The sequence below is a fragment of the Ambystoma mexicanum genome, chromosome 4q (assembly GCF_040938575.1).
Source record: "Ambystoma mexicanum isolate Mex_15411 chromosome 4q, UKY_AmexF1_1, whole genome shotgun sequence".
Taxonomy (NCBI): Eukaryota; Metazoa; Chordata; class Amphibia; order Caudata; family Ambystomatidae; genus Ambystoma; species Ambystoma mexicanum.
The window spans coordinates 328,957,813-328,980,817 of record NC_090928.1 but is presented as its reverse complement, the minus strand read 5'-3'; the positions used below and the strand labels follow the sequence as shown (position 1 = coordinate 328,980,817).

Genomic DNA, 23,005 nt, shown 5'->3' with positions numbered 1-23,005 from the left:
GGCCGACTTGAAATGGCCTGGTGTCCTGCCACTTTGGAGCCATGTGGTGGGAGGTTGGGGGCCGGGGAGGGGCAAGCCGTCTATTCAGCGAGTCTCAAATCATAGTAGCACACTGAGTCAGGGCGCTGGAGCTGCATACAGCCCACCTTGCTCTTCCTGAATTGAAGATGGAGGTCTTGTAAACATAAGAACATGCTAGGAAAGCTTCATTATTTAGGGTTGAGCATCTCTGTGACGGTGACACTGTTTCCAATTGTGCATTAAGTAGCATTGGAGCACATCTAGATGACACTCAAAGCATAATGGGCTGTAGAAAAGAGAGAACAAGTTAGAGTGTGCACCTAATGCGGGAGTTGGACTTGCAGCATGCCATGTATTATTAGCTCTCCGTTCCCAAGAGGGAGCTCCTTCTCATCCAAGGTTTAATTCAATCCTTGGATCATGACTTTCCTTTCACAACCCAGTAGCGACAACTATTGCCATTCATTGTATGCACGTCTCCCTTTAAAACGACTCTCTAGGCTCCTTGCAACCCAAAACGTGGCCTTTAGAATGATTTGTAACCTGAACAAAACAGACTAAATGGCAGAAGCCTGGAAAACCCCACACTCTATTCACCCCCTAAAGGATCAAGTTTAAGAGAACAGATGCGACCCATGAATACTTACACTCCCTGGCAACTGCTTACATGAAAGAAAGATTTGTCCCAGCTCACCGGCAGCCATTTTAGATCATACTACTAGTATACACCTGCTACCACAGGTATTGCAGTTTTGTAGCACCACAAATAACAGGCGTCTCCATTATCCAATTCAGTGGCACTCTGTTTATCCAACTACCTAAAAAGAAAGACTGACTGATCTTTTTTGATTGAAATCTGTGACCTGTGGGTTCCAGAAAGAGATCAGTGTTTAGTTTACTCATACCAATTCATCACTTTGTGAAAGAGTCTACCCTCACCTTGCAATCATAGGTGGTGGGTTGCATAGCTTCCGTTATTTTGTTTATTCACTGTACTGTAAGATGCCATTTTTGAAAGTGCCCACTAAATGTTCAATGTTACATTAAGCAAAGTGCTTTTCATGAAATGGAGATTTCCCATAACCTTGACAGAACAGGCGTATTTGTAGAGTGTAGATTCACATCGTGGGGGTCTCTTGGTCCTATTGACAGATAACAAATGTATAGTGTTGCCCAGCTCAATGATTGCCTCTCAGAAACTCAGGATTTTCTTGTTCATTCCAGCCTTGGAGGTGGCCGGCAATCTTAGCTTAACCAAGAATTTATGAAACCGCACAGTAGCTTCCAAAAACAACATCCTTTGCGATTGCGACTACCATACTTTTAAGTATGCAGAAACTTCTGCCAATTTAGTGACCTCCTACAGGATTGCAGGTACACGGACCGTTGGTTGCTCGGGACATTCTAGCCATTTTGATTCCGGAAACCACAATCTGGAATCCCCTTTGTGGTGTTGAGTTTACTATTGCTATCCAGGGGGCATAAAAAAAGAGCTTGCCGTTACCGGGCCTCTGTAAATGTGGAATGAAATATCTGTGTGCTTGATGGCCACATATCGCATATGAGTGTTCCCCCCCTTTGTTTTTAAATAATCATCTTGTTCACAAACGTAGTAGATACAGACATCTGTGCATGGCATCGATCATAGCCCTGGTATACTAATACACAACCAAGCAGAACGCGTATGTACTATTCCCCTTCGAACTGATTATGTCAATCAAATACAAGCTACCACTCCTTACATCATCTGTATTTTTTTTAACTGACTCTACAAAAATGTGTTTTTAGCATGTATGTGAAACACCTGAAGGAGGTGTTCCTTTAGCGATGCAGTTTCTTGATCATAATTGTTTTGAGTTCCTTCCCTCGTTCGAACACTCTACCCCACAACCTCCTATGCCTGCAGAAAGTCACACCCCAAGATTTATAAAAGTTCGAATTTCTTTATCTGGTGTTTGACTGCATAGTTTAAATGTTATTACTGTTCTCAGCAATGCTGGGGGTGGAAAATCACACTTCTGTCAATGTTTTCAATTTACTCACATATTTAGGTCTCTATATTATGAAAAGTGCCGAATAGCCTTTAAAATCCATTATATTTTCTGTGGAGGCAATGAACATCTGAATTAAACAGCATACATAGCATGGAACCCAAATAATACCACAATGATGTGCTTTCTTTAGTAGACAGATCTATAACCTTGCTTCCCCAGTTCTCGGTGCCTCCATAAACTCAGAATCCCAAATGGCTCATGCAAAACTCGCCAATTCAAGTACTCCGCCATTACAGCTTTGCTCATCCTCCCGCTGGATCGCGAAATCCAGTCAGGGTTGCCCAGCTCCTTTTCGGTTGTGGTTTCCCACCAGTGGGTACCACCCGCGTTGATGAGTCCTAAAGCCAACCTCAACACCTTTAAGCGTAATCCAAAACAAACCTCTCTGACTGGAAGGGTATCCACTGGCAAAAGGACCCATTGCGTCAGGGACAGATCTGAAGCCTGGCACCCTATCCCAAGGCTCGAAAGATGAACTGCTACTGGACAAGATGATGTAGTGATGCATCACTAGCCACTACCATGCAATGGTTTGGTGCACGGTCTTTTGGTAAGTTCCTAATGATTGATTGTTGTCCCCGTGCACTGCCTTCAGATTTACAGCATTCTAATGCAATTTAAGTGGTCTATTATAGCGCCCTCTTCCATTACTGGTGGTCTCACTGCACATGGCTCTTTAAGAATAAAAAAGGGCAGGGGTCTGAGCCATTAGTGCAAAAGCGGGAGACAGATGCAAAACCTGTGGTGTGGGTGGGTGCAGGTTGGAAGTTACCGGCTCTTGTGTGCCAATCTGCTTTCTAGGACTTTGGCGCAGAAACCTGCGAGTTTGTCATTCATTCATGGGGAAGTTCCGAAGATCTGATGGACTGCGGCGCTTTGGGCCTGGTTAGCCACTGATGTGGCAGAGTGTAATGAGACTAAAGAGGAGAGTTTAGTCCTGGTTCAGTTAGTGTTGATGTGCTAATGGCTAGGCCTGTGGCGCAGTCTGTGCGAGATGCGTGTGTGTAGTGCATGGTTCTAGGAGATCTTGGCAGCAAGTCAGTTATTGTGGGTGAGGGGAGTCCGAGTACGATTTAAAAGGCAAAACAGCCTACAACCCTGCACACCTACCGTGGCAATTTTCAGACCGGTTCCATTTCTCAAACTCGCAATAGCACCTGATAGATGCTGAAGAAATTCACACAAAATAAAACATTTAGGAGTGTATAGACATGAGGAATAACCACACGAAAATCCCAAGTGCTTGTGTAAAAAAATGAATATTTATAAAGGTGTATGGCGTCTTTCCATGATAGGCACAGTAATCAGAGGACATATCAGATAATTCCCCAGCAGCAGATGTCCTGGAAATCAGGTCTTCTTCATCTCAGTTCTGATTTCTCAAGTGGTTGCTCATTTCCTGGAGCTCTGTGATCATATTGTCCATTGTTCTGACTTCATCCGCCAGGTCCCCTGAGATCTCCCCACTTACAACGTCGGTAAAAAGTTGCTGCAGGAGAAAAAATAATATTTTATCTTATAAATGTTATTGGAGATGCAAACAGTGAATAACCTCTCCACTACAGATTCCAGGAACACTAGTCCGCAGAGTAACACCTCTATGTGTTTGGCATATGCCCGTAGATGATCTCTATCAGACATTATTATTAATATTTCTGACATGTAGTACAGCCCAGGCCCAACTCTCAGAAGCAGCATTACACAGCGCGTCATTTGCAGAACGACATCTGGAGCAAAAGGCGCTACATGCGCGGGATCAGGTGTTTATTTGAGACGAAATTAAAGATGGGTAAAATGGAGGAGGCAAGGAAATGTAACTGGCACAGTACGCTGTGCTGGTGCATCTTTCATATTTGAATGGGGTAGGTTTACAATTTGAACCACCTGCAGATAAAGCGACTCCCCATGACCACAATATGGCTTAAGTCAACAGTAGAAGCCAGGTTTGCAGGATGACCCCTGTTCTAGACTTTATTAAGTTTGCAAGATAGTTTGGTATTTTTGGCTTTGTTTAAAAGATAAACTGTGTTCCCCCTGCTGGAAGGTTCTGCCCAAATACTCCACTTTCAGCGAAAAGGTGTTTACCTATTTTGCTGATCCTGGACAGGGGGTGAGGTCAGTACCCAAGTAGGTCTTCGATTGGCAGATGTTTACTTTACATGAAATCGAACATACTGCATATAGGTGGAAGAAATCAAAAACAAATGAAAAGGGTCCATTACCTCAGAAAGTAGCAGAGTCATATTGACACTTCAGAGTACGTAGTGTGACAAGATTAGGCCTTTGGATACTGATAATAGGGAGGTCAAAGGGGCAGGTGCCACCCCGAGCATGGTATGCTGGAACCGGAGGATATCAATGATGGATCCCCAGACCACCCTTAAGGTGTTCCCAAAGTAAGTTGGGGAACTGTAACATCAACTCACACACAGACCCCAATAGTGCTCATATTTCCCCAGTTCCTCAAAGCCTTCACTGGCTTCCCGTAGTAGGGTCAAGTTTAAAACTCTTTGTATTGTGCACCAGGCCTAGCATGGATTTGGGGCTTCTTATCTACGCGATAAGTTTATTTATTGGTCATTTGTCAGGCGCTTACACAATGAGCAACAACTGTTTCAAAGCGCCCACAGGGCAACAGGGTGGGGACGTGGGAGGTAGACAATGAATTACAACAAAGAAATAATTGAAATTAATAGTACAAACAAATAATGAGAACAACAGGGAGGGGAGACGAACCTACTATGCCTTGTGAGTGTTCAGAACTTGCAAGTGCAGAGGGGAAGTGGGTAAGGGATGGGTGCACCGGTGCTAATGTAGAAGTGCTCAGGGTGAATTGCTAATAAGGGAAGATCATAAGTGCAACCTCCCGTGGGGAAGGTGAGCCTAAGTGAGTGCATCAAATAAACAGCGGCTTGGATGCGAGATGTGGGGGGTCAGGGCCCAGAGGACATATAAGGGCCCTGCACATCAGTCACGCTACTGTATAATTAGCAGGGAAGAGAGGAGAAGGAAGAGGTAAGAGAGGTCTTGAGGGTTTTTTAGAACTCAAGGAGGCCCTGCTCAAGACGTAGAGGGAGAGGGAGGCTATTCCACAGGAGGGAGCCTGCCAAGGAAAGTGATCGACCACCAGCTCTCTGTTTAGCAAACCGCGTCACAAGGAGTTGGTGGCAGAGGAACGCAGGAGTCTAGACAGGGAGTATTTGGTCAGGAAGCGTTGAAGATAGAGTAGTCCCCAGCCCCAGAAAGCCTTGTGGATGATGGAGAGGGATTTGAATTGTATCCGTGCTGAGACCGGGAGCCAGTGCAGGCTTTGTAGGGCAGGAGAGATGCAGTCCGTGGGCTTTAGGCCAAGGGTAAGTCTTGCTGCCCTATTCTGGGTTAGCTGGAGGGGTTGCAGGGTGGATGAAGGAAGATTAAGGAGGTGGCTATTGCAATAGTCTAGCCTGGAGAGAACCAGAGCACGGGTAACATTGAGTCTTTGGGGGAAGGTGAGGAAGGGTAGAGTTCCTTTGAGAAGAGCTGAAAGTGGGACTTCTTGACTGAATATGAGGGATGAAGGAAAGGGAGGAATCGAAGATGACTCCGAGATTCCAAGCTTCAGAGGAGGGGACTGGGAGGGAGCCCATGGAACAAGGCCAGAGCAAAGGGAAGAAGTAGGGTGCATGAGACCCAATAGGGAGAATCTCTGTTTTGCTGGCACTGAGGCAGAGGTCATTAGAACTGCATCAGGCCTGAATGGCAGAGAGGCAGTCAAGGATGAAGGAAGGTGCAAGGGCGTCAGTAGGACGTTTTAAGAAGAGTTGTGTGTCATCAGCGTAACACTGAAATTTGGGGAGAAGGATGAAATGGGTAGGGCCTGCAGAGAAAGATATATGTTAAAGAGCCAGCGTGAAAGAATGGAGCCCTGGGGATCCCACAGGTGGGAGAGGAAGTAGGGGAGGAGAAAGGTCCCAGAATGGTTTTGGAGGAACAGTCAGTTAAGAAGGAGGTATGCCAGTCCAATGCCTGCTCCGAGATACCAAAAATATCATGGAGCTTTTTTATGAGGATGTAATGGTTCACTGTGTCAAATGCAGAAGACAGATCAAGGAGGATGAGGACAGCAGGGGAGTTGAAGTCAAGGGATGCAAGCAGGTCTTCACCTATGTTCAGAAGAGTGGTTTCCGTGCCGCTGGATGCTGGGAATCCAGACTGGGGGTCGTGTAGACCGCCAACAAGTTCAGTATGAGAGTTGAGTTGGGATAGGGCCAACTTCTCGAGCAGTTTCCCCAGGAACGGGGTGATGGAAATGGGGCGATAGTTGGCTAGTCAGGAAGGGTCTACAGAGGGTTTTTTAAGGAGGGGGTGCACAAGGGAGTGCTTGAGGGAGGATGGAAAAGAACCAGTAACAAAGGAGTGGTTGCAGAGATCAGCAAGAGCAGGGGCGATGGAGGAGATGTTGTCCTTGATGGTTCTGGAAGAGCATGAAGCAACCTGTTTGGAAGAGACCTTTATGGAGTTCACAACTCTGATGACTTCTTCAGGGGAGACAGGAGCAACAGGGGTGGAAGGTGAGTGGTAGGTGGGGAGAGAACGTGAGGGAAGGTTGGGTTGGAAGAGAGTGCGACAAGTCTGTTCAGTATGTCCTGGGTTTTGGAAATGAAGTGAGAGTTGACTGCATTGCAAAGGGCCTGGGAAGGAGTAGGTGCAGAAGATACTGCGGACAGGTTGGCAAGTTCCCTGCAGATTTTGAAGAGTTCAGCCGTGTTGTTGGACTCATTGGACCCTCGTGCCTGAATGTCGTCTCTTTTTCTGGCACGGATGGAGAGTCTCTAGTGTCTTTGGATCAGTCGGCAGGCCAGTTTGTCAGAGGGTGAGCCTGAAGTGTGCCACTTCCGTTCAGCAGCCGTGCACTTACGTTTTTGGTCTTCAAGTTCGGAGTCGTACCTTGTGTTACACTTGTAGGCAGGTTTCAGGTGGATCCTCATGACTGGGGCAAGGATGTCAAAGGTGTTGGTAAAGGACAGATATAGGTTGCTGAGGACAGAATCAGTGGTAGAGTCTGTGTTGGGTGAACAAGGGGGAATGAAGGTGGAAGAGAAAGAAGCAGCTGACACTTGTTTCATCAGACAGATGTTTGTGAACGAGGCTGGCTGCGTTTTATGAGGAGTTGTCACAGGGCCATAGTGACCGTGGTGAGGTGAGAGTGGTCAGACCAGGAGAGCGGGGTGACCAGGGGAGTAGAAAGAGTGAGGTTGGCATGGATGTCTAGCGTGTGTACAGCAGAATGGCTAGGGCCAGAGGGAAGAATGGAGAGCGATAGGAAGAGCAGAGGTCAGTGAAAAGGGTGGTTGCTGTTCAAGGGGAGTCTAGGTGGAAGTTGAAGTCACCTAGTAGTTGCAGGTTGGAGGTGGTAGAGAGTAGGGAGGAACAGAAGTCCGTCCACTCAGAGAGGAACAGAGAAGAAGTGCCTGGGGGCTAGTAGATGGTGGCAATGGTCAAGGTGGTGGAAGGAGAGATGACCAATTTGCATACTAGGCTCTCAAACAATGAAGACAGCCAAGTGGGTAGGATGGAAAAGGAATCCACTCTGGGAGGATTAAGGCAACCCTTCGCCAGTGGGGTTGAGGCTTTGAGGTGATCTTAAAGCTGTCTGGTAGGAGTGAGTCAAAGGATGTAAGGGAGCAGGGATTGAACCAAGTTTCAGTGAGTGCAAGTATGTCAGTATCTTCAAGGAGAAGGCAGATGTCAGCAGAGTGTTTGATGGCTGAGTGTGAGTTGAGGGACGCCAGGTGGAGACGATCGCTCCCTTTGAAGGTTTGTTTAGGCAGAGTGTAGAGGCGTGGGGCTTCCGTCAGAAGTGGTAGAGCAGAAGGGGAGAAGGGAGAGTGCAGGGGAAGGAAGGAAATTGATGAGATGGCAGGATCTGGTCGAAGAGAAGGAGGTTGGCCCGAGGGCCTTGGACCAGGACTGTGCCCGTGAGGTAGATATTGATTCAGCCGCAGGATGAGAAAAAGTCTGTAAGGAGGACTTCCCACTTGGTGCCCCCATTAATGGGACAGGATGAGTAAAGAGGGAGAGTGGCAGTAAGGTGAGAGGTCCATAGGTCAGGAGATGGGACAGAGAAGAGGATGTAGGTGAAGATTTCTCGAGGATGCACTGACATAGGTGTCTGCAATTGGGAGGCCAGAGTTTGCAGCAAGGATGTTCTTTTTATGCTTCTTCTGTCCAGATTGTGTGAGAGATGGAGGATAGGTGATGGTGTAGCAGTTGGAGTAGATTGGGGAGATGGAGAGTGCCATTTTGGAGCGAGAGGAGGAAGTGAGAGGCAGAGAGAAAGCGAGAGGGGGCAGTTGGGCGTGTGTGTGCTGCAATGCACAGTTCTGAACCAGTTGGCCAAGTGGGTGTTAAGAGTACAAAAAACAATTCAGGATGAAGGCACACCTAAATTCGATGTTTACACTAACAGACAAAAAGATGAGACAGGATTTGCAGCACAGCAGTACAGAGAGGGGATCAGTGGAAATGTAACGCAGGGAGTGACAGCAAAGCGACGTTTCACCGTAATACAGGGGACATCTTCAATGTGAATGACTGGAGAGGCAGAGGTAGTGAGTTAAGTAGAGACTAAGCAGCCACCAAGCAACAGTCAAAACTCGAGTGATGGCAAGAGGGAGATGACACAGCCCAGGGGTGCGTAGATGGAGTATCCAGCATATTCGGCTGTCGATGTAAGAGTGGGGCCCGGAGGCCGGGCAGGCACAGACAGAAGCCTTACAGTGTGTGCACTGGAGGAGTGGACCGGCTATCGCCTTCACAGTGATGATGATGATGATGTAGCCAGGGGCTAGCTAATCAGAGGCGGCAGCCTCACTGTGTGTTTGTGTCTCCCCATGAGGAAACAGCAGACATCTTGGATAAGGGACTGCAGTAAATTCAAGCAGAACAAAGAATCAGGCTGCAATTGTACAAATCACTGTGGTACGCCCACAAAGATGCTGGCAGAGTGCAAGGACTCCAGAAGTGATGATTTAAACAGAAGTAGCGGGTCGGTAGCGCAGCAGATTTGTTTTCAAAAGTAACTTTTTTTCTCCAAATAAAAAACATTTTTCCTGGTCAAATTGACATAATAAGAAGCCCAACAGGGCTTACCTTAAGTGGGGGTGGGCAACCTTGCTCCCAGGTGCGCATATCGGAGATCAGCAGCACACCATGCCTGTGTCTATCCTCTAGTGCTGGAATGAGGGATATGCCACTCTGCCATACTGTTCATTCAATATATGCCATCCAGAAATCTTCGGTCTTCTAATCTTTGACTTCTTCAGGTTCCTCGGTTTCGGAAAGTGACCGTGGGGGTTAGAGCATTTTCCATGGCTGCTTCTATTTTATGGAACACGCTCCCCCTTGCCCTCCGTTTCACTGAAAACCAATTTTCTTTCTCGAAAGTTCTAAACAACTGTTTTCTCCTCATCACTGACCGGTAAGTCCGGTTCTGTTCTCTTTGTTCATCTCTGTTCACGCCTGGTTTGGTATCCAAATAAGCACCAGGAAACCTACATGTCGCAGCGTGCTACACAAATGTAATTAACATAACGTCTAGGGGAAAGGGTATTCCTCAAGGACCGGTCATGTAACTATGTCTTTCCCGGATTACAGAGTAGTTTGTCCCTTCCAGTCACCAATAGCCCATCAACTGGTATCAAGAACTGCCCTTTTGAGCGTTCAAAGCTGGGTTCTGAAATAAATACACATTGTAAGGATTCAAGGTTACCCTTAGAACGCGTACCAAGTGAAAGTATGATTCCTGAGGGCAGTTCCGATACACTACGTTCTGCAGTGGCATTGCCAGAGAAATTTGAAGTCACAAGCAGTGTTTTCATTTCGACAGCAGGGCTGGAAAAATCACAAACACAGCAATACTATCAGCACGGTGTGACACTAAACCAGATACCATTACAACATGAACAATGGAGGAAAGCACTCCCAGTGTGATCAGTGGGACGTGTGCAGATACAGTCCCTCTCCCCCATTGCCTATTACAAGTGCTGCGGGTGACACAAAGTGTACCTTCTCCCACAACAAAAGTTTTCCAGAGCAGAAATGCTGCCCGGGGGAACTTACTTCCTCCCATTATTCACACTGGCAAATCTGAGGCTGATGGAAAGAAACAACCAACCCCCACACAGCATTCCGGGGTAGAGGAGAGACGCTAATACAGATAGCCAGCAAAGCTTGAAATCCAAAATGGTGGCTACCCTTAAAATAATGTTTGGCCCAGGCCCCCAGACCCTAAGAACATTAGCCAAGCCAGCCGACACCAGCCATGTGCAGCAAGATTTCCTACGCTCCACCTTAGGAGAGAGGGAATTAGAGTTAAAAAAAAGAGTAGTTCTGTATAGTCTTCAGGTGTGGGGTGTGTGAGTAGGAACTGGAAAAGAGTGTGTGGAGGAGAGTGGAAATCTAGAGACATGTTGAAATAGCAGGAGTTTAAAAAAAATAAAAATCTTATTTTTGTTGGCAGAGGTTAAAACAGATACACACATGCTGGAGCAACAAAATATGCAGCAGATACATATAGATAGTACAATAAACCACATACATGATAGCATCATACATGGGAAGAGGATAAGGTAGAAAGGTGCAGAGTGATCAAGCATTTGCAATCGAGGAGGGAGACGGGCTACTATCGGATGAACTCCTCTCTAGACCATTGAGGTAGCTGTTAACTGCTGTGTGTCCATGTGTTCTTGGGGTGGGAACGAGAGGGGAGCGACAGGAGGTACTCCTCTTCACAGTTCCGGGACCATGTCAGGAGGTTGAACCACTTTTGGAACTTCGAGGGGGAAGGGTTCTTCCAGCCCTGAAGTATACACTTCCCAGCCACCATGCAGCCGATAATGAGGAATTTGGCCATGCGCCTGAAATGGCAGGAGGTTTTGAAGTGGAATTTGGAGGATGGGAGGAATAGGTGGTACTGGAGGAGATGCACGATCTAAGAGAAAGCTGTTTGTTTGAGAGGGTTACCAACAGCGATGAGAGTTTGTAGAGTCAAGGTTGACAGCGCTGGCCAGAGTCAACACCTAAGAGGTGCTTAGGGGGTTGAGAGATACTTACATGAAACATGAAGAGTAGGGTGTAGATCAGGCGACTTTCCCTAGTGAAACAGAAGGGGCCAGTGGGCTGGGCAGGAATTAGCGGCAGGCACAGGAACTAGTCGATGCAGTATCACAGAGCGGCAGGGGCATATGTTTGTCCATCTCAGATGAGGGTGGCGCCTGGGACAAAGCACAGAGAACAGGGAGGAGAACAGAGGCCAATCCAATGTCCTCTCTGGATCAAAACCCCTGGAAGCAGTTATGCTGCTCAAGAGACTTGGACACTGTCTCGACAAACTGGACCACACCCAGATACCTGGCCAGGAGCTGAAGCGCCAATCCAGGGAAGATCCCAAAGCCACTACTCACACTTAGGTGGATTCAGAACCCCTGGAACCCTGCACCCTGAAGACACAGATTAGGGTTCTTCAGTAGAAGTCAGACAAGGCTCGACATTTGTAGGTGACTTGCTTTCTACATACCAATCTCCCCGAAAGACTTATTAGCTTGTGGGATCAAATGCATTTTGTTTTGCTAAAGACTTAGTGGCGGCCTTTTTTGTGTGTCCCATCGATGATTATCATGGGACAGAAAGTAATTTACCAAGAATAATAAGTGGTCTGCTCATGTAACTCAACAAGAAATAAGGATGACACAAGCTGACCGCGCTATACAGTATCTAATATTTCAATAACTATGCAGTCCCAACCAGTCAAAGCAATGGTAGATATGTATAAAGTCACATCTGTTAAAATGGCACTATCTCAGGTAGGCATATAGGGATGGGAGACAGCAGCACCCCTACAATCATCAAGGAATTCTGGTCTTTGTCGCCTGCATGGTATACCTATGAGCACGTCCACATTCATTGACCATTGAAAGCTTAATGCATGTTTGCTTAGTGATGTCAAATCTCTGGTGCTATGGGCTTCCATATGACCCATCCCAAAAGCTTCTCTGTTCAATGCGATTCTGAGATCTAATATTGCCAGTGACCTTTCCGCAAAAATAGACTGAAAATTGATAAACAAAAACACATTAGAAAAGCCAGCACTGCCTTGTCACGCCAAGGTTCAAGCGCTCCAAAGTTGGGAGATCCAGCTTCCAACTCTGGGCACCGTCACTTTGGAACAAACTTCTCCCACATCTCACAGGCGAACCCGCCTACAAGGTCTTCAGAAAGAATATCAAAACGTTGCTATGAAGGGGTCGACTGTAAATGCTCTTATGGTCCTATGTCAAGTAATGTTCTGCTGGATTGGTCCAATCACTTTTTTGCCAAGGATGTTTGCATTTGGCCATGGTCACTGGCAAATGGGATAACAAGGAATTAGATGAATATGCCTACATATCATTCAGAACTTACCTCATTTTCTTCTATTCTGCGCTTTATATCATAAACTTTCCACAAACATGCAGATATCTTGATTGAGGACTAGTGGTAATTGAGATATCTAACCCCAATGCAGAGCTGGACAGTTATTTACTAAGCATACCTGATCCAGTCCCTTCAAATGTTTTAGGGAAATCCATCAGAGGGGCTGTAAACACTAAAGCTAAAATAACTAGCATGTTAATGGCTTGGGTAGTGTGTGTCTTGTTTGATTATTAATATTGTTTCTTTTATGAATTTAAGATTTACATGTCTGCATGTTTTATGTGGTAAAAGGAGTAGTGTGTACAAGGTACACACATTAATTCTAGTGGTGATCGTTTTTTTTTTTAACCATAAACCTTTGCAGGATATTTTAGATGTGCTGATGGTTTTATGCTTTTAAAATGAAAGGACATTCATTATGGACACGATTTTCTGAGAACTTGCTTTCTGGAAATTAAACAATCACAAAAAATGAAATTTTTAATCTGTGTAACTCCGCATTCCCGCCCCTTTCATTCTTACAATATTTAGTTCTATCTATATATAGTAATTAAATATGATTAAGGTACTGGTCCCATGATAGGATGCAGCCTAAGGAACTAGTAACTTACCTGTAACTCCTGTTCTCTAGCAGTGCTACCTTTCATAGATTCACACGCTGCGAGTATTTCCCGTCGTTATGCTGGGAATCCTCAGTAACATACATCAGTTTAATTTTAAACTGAAAACTTCAGTCACTTTACTGGTCTATTATCACCATCTTGCATCATGCTGGCCACAGCCAATAGAAAGGGCCCCTTAATTCAACCCCTGGAGGCCATCTTCAGATTTTGTTCTAGAGCACGTGAAGTGGAAGTATGAACTAAGAAGAGCCATAAGCAGGGTAGGTGGGAGGGTTGCATGGAAATCTATGAAAGATACCAATACAGGTAAGCAATTAGTTCCTTCTCCAGCATTGGATCTTTCATAGATTCACATGCTGTGAATAGATTACAAAGCAGTACCATATAACCATAAATGGGTGGAGGCAAGCTACTTGCAGCAAACACTTAGCAAAGGAAACACTAACATCACGCAAACAGGTTACAGAGTACCACCTGGCTGACCTCCAACTCTGTGGCACAATCTCTGTCGATGCAGTAAAACATTGTGAACGTGTGCCCAGACCTCCACGTCGCTGCTCTGCAGATGTCCAGCAGCCACTGATCTAGTGGAGTGAGTCCTAGGTCTACCAGGGAGGGGCCTGGCCGCCTGCTGATGGCAGAAGGAGATGCAGGATGAAATCTATCTGGCGATAGGTTTTGATAGCGTCTTTCTGCTTCCAGACGGGCCAAATGTCACAAAAAGCTGTGAAGTCTGCCGCAAGGGTTTGGCGCGTGAGACCTATTATGGTTTAAGTTACTTACCTGTAACTCTTGTTCTCCACCATGGGTCTTGCATGGATTCACATTCTCATGAATATTCCCAGTCGTCAGCCTGGGCATTCTCTTTAAAAAGAAATCAGTTGTGCTTTAGACTGAAAACTACTCGTCTCCTCTATATCCAATCATTGTCCTTTGGGTCATAATGCCCCCAGACAATGACAAGTCCTCCTAAACTCCACCCATGGTGGCCATCTTCAGATATTATCGTGCACGTTAAGTGGCAGCATGAACCAAGAACCACCAGAGGGGAAGGAGGGAGGGTTCGCATGTGAATCCATGCAAAACCCATGCTGGAGAACAAGAGTTACAGGTAAGTAACTTAAACCTTCTCCAGCATGGGTCTTGCATGGATTCACACGCTCATGAATACGATTACACAGCTGTACATATACACAACCACGGGAGGTGGAAAGGCTCAACAGAAGCAAAACAGTTACTCCTGGAACAGACTCACCCCAAACAAACCGGTTGTGTAGCACCGCTTGGCCGATCCAGGACTCCTCCCTGCAATCCCTGTCGACGCAGTAGAATCTTGGGAAGGTGTGGGTGGACCTCCACGTAGCAGCCATGCAGATGTCAAGCAGGGGAACACCAGAGAGAAACACTATCCTTGCTGTGTTGGCTCTGGTGGAGTGGGCGCTAGGCATGCCTGGAAGAGGTCTGTTGGCCAGACGATGACAGTACATGATACAGCCGGAGATCCACCTGGATGTGGAAGCCTTAGAGAGGGCCTTCCTGTGTCACACAGGTCCACAATTGACCAAGAGCTGAAACGTCTTCGGAAAATCCTTTGTTCGTGCCACATAAAACATCAAGGCACAAGCAATGTCCAGAAAATGCAATGCCCTTTCAGCAGGCGTAGAAGTGTTCGGAAAGAAAACTGGCAGAACCAAAAGCTCATTGAGATATAGGCCGAAATAATCTTTGGCATAACGGTGGGATGAGTCTGCAGCACCACCTTTGTAGTTTGGAAGGTCTAGTACGGCTGCTTGCAGGAGAGGGCCTGGATCACCCAAACTCGCCTGGCCGAGGTGATGACCACAAGAAAAACAAGTCTTCCATGAGAGAAGCCTCAGAGGGGCCCGATGCATCGGTTCAAATGGAGGCCCCATGAGCTTAGTCAAAACTACGTTCAGCTCCCAAGCCTTCAACAGCAGAAAAGTCCTGAAGAGGCCCGTGAGGAACTCCTTGACTACACTGTGGAGCGCTTCCATTTGTGACTAACAAGACAACGTAGAGGAAGCTCCAGCCTGTATCATTTTGCACTCCAGTGGCAGAGAATAGTGCCCAAACTGTAGGGCTGCAGGAGCCAGGCCGCGAGACTCAGCGACACTGGGTCGTGTTGCAGTATTGTTCTGTTTTCTCTGGAGAGAATGTCGGGAAGTTGAGGCAGTTGGATGGATTGAGCCACTGACAGAGGAAGGTCCGGGTACCAGATCTGCCACGCCGGCACAATGACAATCATGCTGCAATAGCAACATCCAAGTTTGTTGATCAGACGTAACAGGAGAGGTATCAGGGTGAGGGTGGGGCGTACAGGAAGAGCCTGTCCCATGTGAATGAGAAAGTATTCCCCAGACAACGCAGCTGAGGAAATCTGCTGGCAAACTTTTAGCACTTTGAGTTGGCAGTTGTCGCAAACAGGTCGATCTGAGGACGACCTAACCTCCTGGAGAGATGAGACACCTGCGCTTGTTCAAGTTCCCACTCATGTCAGGACCGCAGCTCCCTGCTGAGCAAGTATGCCATGGTGTTCTTGGTGCCTTCCAGGTGAAAGGGGATGAGGAACATGTCCTGAAGAATGGTACAGTGCCACAGGGACTGGGCATCCAGGGAGAGAGTGGGGGAGCGCGTCCTACCCTGCTTCTGGATGTAGAACATGGTGGTGATGTTGTCTGAAGATCTGCACCACCTTCCCCTCTAGCTGAGGCTAGAACGACTTGAGGGCCCAAAAGACCACCTGGAGCTCCAGGATGTTTATGTGCAGGTCCTTCTCCGCGAGGCCTCTGGCATGAGACTGTCCTGTGTGGGCTCCGCAACCCTCTATGGAGACGTCAGTGCTGACCGTGGCCTGGTACATGGGATCCGAAAGGGAACCTCTTAGATGGGATGCAGACGCAACGGCCATCATTGCAGACCCTGCAGGAAGGCCTGATTGAGGGAGATCATGTCTGTCCAAGTGCCCGTGACCTGTTGCGACCTGGTGTCTAGGAATTCCTGGAGAGGCTGCATCTGGAGCCTGCAAAAGGGGACGAGTTGGATGCAGGAAGTCATCATGCCCAACAATTTGAAGGACCAGTCTGTTGCGATGGACACTGCTGACAGCCGCTGAACCTTCCCCTAGGATTGCCTTCACCCTCTCCTCCGATGGGGGTTGCCAGACATGCGACCGTGTTGAGACGGGAGCCCAGGAACAGAGCATTCTGCAATGGCACCTATGAGAAACCTGAAGGTGTCTCACCCGCTATCACCCCGGGGATCTGTCACCTAGGTGGCCAGGATACGGCCATCGCCTTTGGATCCAGTTCCTGGGAGTGGACCAGTGCGGGAGGATCACCTGGATGAGGGGTCTATGGGGAGTGTGAGTGGGACACCGGATGGTATGATATGATAGGATATTTATAACGCGCTTAATACCCAGAGGTTTCTAAGCGCGGACCTGGGGATCGAACCTGTGGTGCTCTGTGTCGTGTTGCTTCCAAGGTGTGCACGTTGCCCCTGAGCTATCCTCCTGAGATGATGAGACACGGTATCGCCTTCCCTATAACCCCCTTTTCCCCATCCTACCAAGTAGGATACCTAGGTACTCAACCCCCCCCCTTTTGCCGATACAAACACTTTCTCACGAACAGTTCACCATGAGCAAAAATTGACTAACACCAGAGCCGTATACCTGAGATGTCCCAATACAATGGCCAGGCAAGGTCAGGCAATTACTGATCATTACACACACCTGACTTCCATCACACTGCTTGACATGGATAAAATGCACGGCATGAAAGCACACTCTGAGCGAGACAAAGCACACAAAGAAACAGGCAGTTTAATACGAGGAGAAAGATGGCGAGACCAGAGAGGGTTGCAAGGAGGGAAGCGCCTTTGACCCTTTCAAGCCGTTATTTACTTGATCCTTGGGAGGTAAGAAACCTAAAACTGGGAACTAAAGCTGAACAGACCTGCATTGTGTGTCAGAGGTACCCAAGGCTCTCCCGCGTCGATAACCAAGGCAGGGAGGAGCATTTGCCGCCGTGGTACTGTCCTTGGCTTCTACAACAAAGCAGTGCCAGTAAACGCAGCACAGCCGGTGAGTCAGAGAAACTGATACCAAACCCAGCCTGTGTTTGAACCAAGGTTGCAAGCAGCAACATTGTATGAAGAAATCTAAAGAGAACAGTATAAAACGTATATGAGGAGCGACATGAACATAACTGAAAACCAGAGGAATGATTGAACTTTGGGAGGCCAAGAAAGATACCATAGACAGAGTGGTCTGGCGCCACGTGGGAGCTCATTCAAAAGTCTGTTAGGTATTCAACTGAATGGCAACTGTTGAAAAGGGAATTTTGGGATCAAAGTGGTCCTGCAACGGGTCAAGCTAAATCCCACGCACATTCAAAAGTCTTTGATAATTGAATGCAAACTCCAATTGGTCTAAGCCCGGCTGTGGGAGACTAATTGGGAAAGAGGAGGGTTCTGAGCCCAACTGAGGGGGATCTGGGATCTGAGCCCGACTGAGGGGGATCCAGAGTGAACCGTGAGTCACCCGAGAAAGAATATTCTCTGAACATTGTAAAAAGGGGGATCTGAGCCAGGCTGAGGGGGATCCAGTGTGAATCACCCACATTGAATACTCCGAAGAAGAAAATTACTTTGTATCTTGTTTTTGTACATCAGGCCCTCTGAATCAAGAGACGTTTGATAAGAAAAGAGACTTGGGCACAGAAGACCCTGATGCTGGTAATAGAACTGCATCCTTGCATTGAAGAAGCCAAAGTGTGTGCTTTGCTCGAGTGAACCGCCTTGCCCGGTGCTGAAAATGTGGGGATGGGAGGTCAACGGCCCGAGCATCCTGACATATCATTTTGTGAACACTACTTTCTTTTTATGAACACTACCCACATTTCTGTATGTTTAGCGGTAAGGATTGGCAATAGTTTCTTTAGTATAGGCCCTTTTATTTTGATGAGACTTCACTAGAACTGCATTATTATTTGATGGTCATAGATTGCTCCTATTTGTAGATTTAGGATTAGAAAGGTGTTCATCACACCCTTGTGTTCAATAAACACCCTTGAACTGTGGTCACTTGTGTCCGTCTTACTGTTGATACCATGCCTTCCCTACACACCATGCAGGACTTTGCATAATTTATGGAAAATCCAAGCAAATTCAGAAGGCGTATGATCTTCGCTGTGTGCCGGGTCGCCAGGGTGTGAGAGCGGGAGCGAATGAGCCAGCTGTCCACATAAGGGTAGACGTGTATGCCCTTGCAGCGCAGGTGTCCTGCTACCGGGGCCAAGCATGTTGTGAATACCTTCAGAGCCGATTTTAGGTCAAAGGACAGGGCCTTGAACTCGTCTTGCCACCGCTGGTCTACACAATGCAGGAACTTCCCCATTCATTGAAAATATCGGATGCGTTCTCCAGGTCCAGAGTTGCCAGAAAATGCCCTTCCACCAGCTAGTCGTGCACATGCTGCAACCTGACAATCCTGAACTTTTGGGGCTTTAGGTACTTGTTTAGGCATCATAAGTCTAGGATTGGGTGCCACTCTCCCGACTTCCTCCGTAGTAAGTATCTGGAGTACACTCCGGGGCCCCGGAGGCACCAAGGGACCATCTCTGTTGATCCTTTTTTCAACATGGTTGAAGTTCATGAACATGGAAGTTCCAGACGTGTGACAGGAGGAATGCAAAGGCATCTTTCTTGAAATTCTAAAGCGTGCCCTTGCTAAAGAACATCCAGCACCATTTGTCCGTGGTGATCTTTCTCCACCGCTCGACAAAGTTCGATAGCCGTCCTCCCACTGGGGTGCGAAAGTGGGGGCGCGGACTCACAGCTGTTCAGGCCTGCCTGCGGGCCTGTGTCTTGGTCTGCGGATGACACTTTCGTAGGCCTGGGAGCAGCCCTTGTACTTTGCCTCTGGGGAGGAGCAGGAGGGCTGATGGTAGGGGCGGAGTACCCCTTGGGAAACATGGAAACTCTCTTTGTCGGTTTTGATAGCCTGTAGAGTCTCATCCACTGCCTCCCCAAACAGGTTGTCTCCATTAAAAGGCATGTCCACAACCTTGGACTGCATGTCCGCTCGAAAGTTCGCAGCTTTCAGCCACACCTGGCGCCAAAGGGACAAACCATCCCCTGTCTGGCCGAACCCTGAGTCCGCTATGTCCAACGGCACTGTAATGTCAGGGTACAAAGCCATCTCACCTTCCCAGAATAGGGACAGGGCCTTCTTGTCATCAGGAAGGAAATCCAGAATAGGCCCGAGCTTGTACCAAAGCTCCCAGTCATAACGAGACAGGATGGTGAAGGCATTGGCAGCCTTGATGGTGGAAGCTGCAGTGTAGCTTCCACCATATAGATGATGCACTTGCCAATCACATCTAGCTTCCTGCCCTGCTGGGACTAAGGCGAAAGGGGTTGGACGATAGTTTCCTGGTGGCGGCAGACACCGCAGAGTCTGAAGAAGGTTGTGACCTGGAACACCTGGGAGCGGAGTCCGGGGCTCGGTATTTCTTCTCCAACCTGTCCCGCTTTGATGGCGTGGTACTTGGGAATTTTCATAATGGCCAATCCATCCTCCCAAACGTTGTCCAACAACAGAACCAAAATGACGGTCTTCCTTGAGGACTCACGATGTTGAAGAAAGAAACCTTTCTTTCCTTCCGGGCCCAGACTGAAGAGTTAAGATGCCATTAGGATGATGGCGTGGAAGAAGGCAATTTTGTCTGGCGGCTAAGCACTGGCGGGCTCGTCAGTATCCAGAGGTTCCCAGTCAGTGGGGACATAATCCTCATACTCACCAGTGCGACTAGGTGTGGTATCCGTGTCAGTGCCAGTGTCTATGGCTCATTCTCCACTGGGGTCAAAGTCCCAAGTCCAGATCCCTATGCAACAGGCACCCTTACGGGGTGGCATCAGCTGACGTCTAGGCCTGGGAGGACTCCTGGATGGTGGCTTGGGAGGACTTCAGGCCGGACCAGGCACAAGGGCAATAGGTAGCCATTGCTGAATTTCCGCCATCCAAGTGTTCAGGGTGGTCAAGATGTCCAGTTACATATCCCTTTGCGCAGGTTGGGGCAAGTATGGTGCAGTCAGGGCAGGAGCTGGGCTGAAACCCCTTGCAGGGGCAAACTGCTGGTATGGCTCTCGCCACGGAGATCCCTCCTGGGACATGGGTCCCTAGCCCCCTTCATGGTCCGAGTAGAAATCCTCAGGCAGGTCGGCCTCAGAACTGGTATAGATGCGGGGAGATCTTCTCTGCGATCCCATGGGAGCTGAAGGAGACACCATTTTTGGTCTGAGCAGCAAGTCCGACGAAGGCAGTAACTCCCTCACCCTACCTAGTCCTTCAAGAAGGATGCAATGATTGGGATCTGCTGGATGGGTGGCACCACCGACGTGGTCTGTATTGCTGACAGAGGCCTTGGAGGTAAAGAGACCCCTGGCGTTGTCAACGTGAAGGTGGAAGAGACAGTCTCTGTCAAACATTTCGTCAATGGAGGAACAGCTGATCTCGTTGACTGGGTCATTGATGATGTTGACGAGTGGGTCGCTGATTAAGCGATCGTCGATGGTGCCATGGTCTTGGTAGACAAAAATGTCATCAACGGGGCTGCACCTGGACACAGTGTTGGAGGCCTTCTCCTGCTTGATTGATCCAAACCACTAACCTCTGGTGGCAATCCTTCCTAGTCTTCGACCAGAAGCGTGGAAGATCTTGTATTCGTCCACGTCATGATCCGGGTGAAGACGAAAAAGTTCTTCAGGCCACAGGGTTCACAGGCCCTGAAGAGGCTTTTTGTAGCCACATCAGACATGGTCAAGATGAACTGTAGGCCCAAGCCAGGCCCCATCGAAGTCACGGAGAAGCTCCAACGATGGAAAAACAATCTTGCCCGACAATGGGTCCCACTGCCGGTAGTAACTGTGTGACGGTAGACAAAGAAAACTATCGACACTATCCCCAAAACAGCAAAAGAATTCCACTAATTTCAAGGAACGAAACACAAGGACTCCCAACACTAGCAACATGCGTTAAACATCTGAAGATGGCCCCGATGGGTGGATCTTAGGAGGATGTGTGTCAGTGTCCTTTGGGTCATATTGACCCCAGCCAATGATTGGATACAGAGGAGACCAGCAGTTTTCGGTCTAAAGCAAAGCTGCTTTCTATTTACTGAGGATTCCCAGCATGACGATGGGGAATATTCATGAGCATATGAATCCATGCAAGACCCATTGCTGGAAAATGCAAAGCTTGTGTGTCTTAAGTGTGCAAAGAGCGCTCTGCCGGGATACCCGCTATTTCCAAGAACACTGGCAACACCATGCGCACATTTAGATGAAATGTGGATGGCACCTTGGGCACAAATAAGGGTTTGGTAAATAGAACCACCTTGGATTTGTGGAATGTCAGGTAGGGTGGTTTTCAGGAAAATGCTTGTATTTCGCCTACACTCCCATTAGAGGCGATGGCCACCAGGAAGGAGGTCTTCCAGAACATGAATTTCAATGAGGCCTTGTGCATAGGATCAAACTGTGGCTTCATTGGGATGGAGAGGACTACCTTCAGCTCACATGCTGGCGCTGGCAGCTTGATTGGAGGGAAAACATGAAAGAAACCTTTGAGGAACTCCTTGACCAATCTTTGGGGCCAAAGTAAAGGTGAGTCTGGAGAACGGGTATACCTTGAGATAGCTGTTAAATGCACCTTAATGGAAGAGTGAGCCAAACCAGCCTGTGCCAAAGATGAGGAAGGCAGCAGGGCTGCTGGTTTAGTTTCTTGGCTTTGCACCATATTTTAAACCTTCTGCTGTAACAAGCAAGTGTAGAGTGAGCGGGGGCCTGCGCTAGGACGTCTCTACAATTTTGAGGTAGCGGGAAGTGCCATATTCTAGGAACCCAAGAGCCAAACCGCCAGGTTGACGGAGGCTGGATTTTGATGGAAAATGTCTCCTTTGTTCTTGAATAGCAGATTGTGATGATGGCAAAGTCTCATTGGGGTGGCCGAGGAGAGTTCTAGGAGGTTTGAGCAGCAGAACTGCCTCGGCCATGCAGGCTCTCACCCCCCACCCCAAAGATCCATCTGCACTGATGCTGTGTCTAGACACTTAGGACCAGAGTTACAACTGGAACCAGAGGGAAAGCATAGAGGGATTTCCCTGTCCACAGGAACAAGAAGGCATCCCCCAGGCTCTGGGCTGTGCATGGTTTGTTGTGGTATGTGGCAAATAGGTCTATGTTTGGGGTTACCCACAAGTTCCTGCAACTTCACTCATGACGAGAGCAAAGTTCTCTGCTGAGGGAATCCGCTATGGTATTCTGCAGTCCTGGGAGGTGAAGGGGTATGAGGAACAAACAATGTTTCAACGCCAAGTGCCATAGGGGCTGCACCTCCAAGGACAGGGACAGAGGGAGATCTTGACCCCCCTGTTTGCAGATGTAGAACATTGTGGTGGTGTTGTCTGTAAAGATTTGCACCACCTTTTCGGTGACTCTTGGAAGGAACGACTTGAGCGCCCAAATGACAATGATATGCAGAGCATTCTCCTCTTTTGTCCAAAGTCTCCTGGTATGCAGTTTGTCGGATTTTGCGCCCCTGCCCTGTAGGGAAGCATCTGTGGTGACCGTGACTTGGTGAAGGGGCACCGAAAGGGGGGCTACATGAACTAGATGCGCCTTGACGGATCACCAGTGTAGGAGCTCCCTGAAGCAGTGGCTTAGCTTGATCTGGTGATGCCAAGACCTTGAGATTTGCTTTCAGCGAGTTTTGAGAAACTCTTGTAGGGGCCTCATGAGGATCCTGCAGTGAGGTATTAGAGGGATGCAGGA

General features: G+C 48.0%; 1 protein-coding gene across 1 annotated transcript in view; it reads right to left on the bottom strand.

The window, feature by feature from the left end:
* Positions 1-3,318: 3,318 nt before the first annotated feature.
* The window catches only part of TTC27 (tetratricopeptide repeat domain 27), a 1,783,878-nt gene continuing 1,764,191 nt past the window's right edge, over positions 3,319-23,005 (bottom strand). The window contains exon 20 of the mRNA XM_069607906.1: positions 3,319-3,564. Within this exon, the coding sequence (XP_069464007.1) occupies positions 3,442-3,564 (123 nt within the window). The 3' untranslated portion in view covers positions 3,319-3,441. The remainder of the gene's footprint in view (positions 3,565-23,005) is intronic.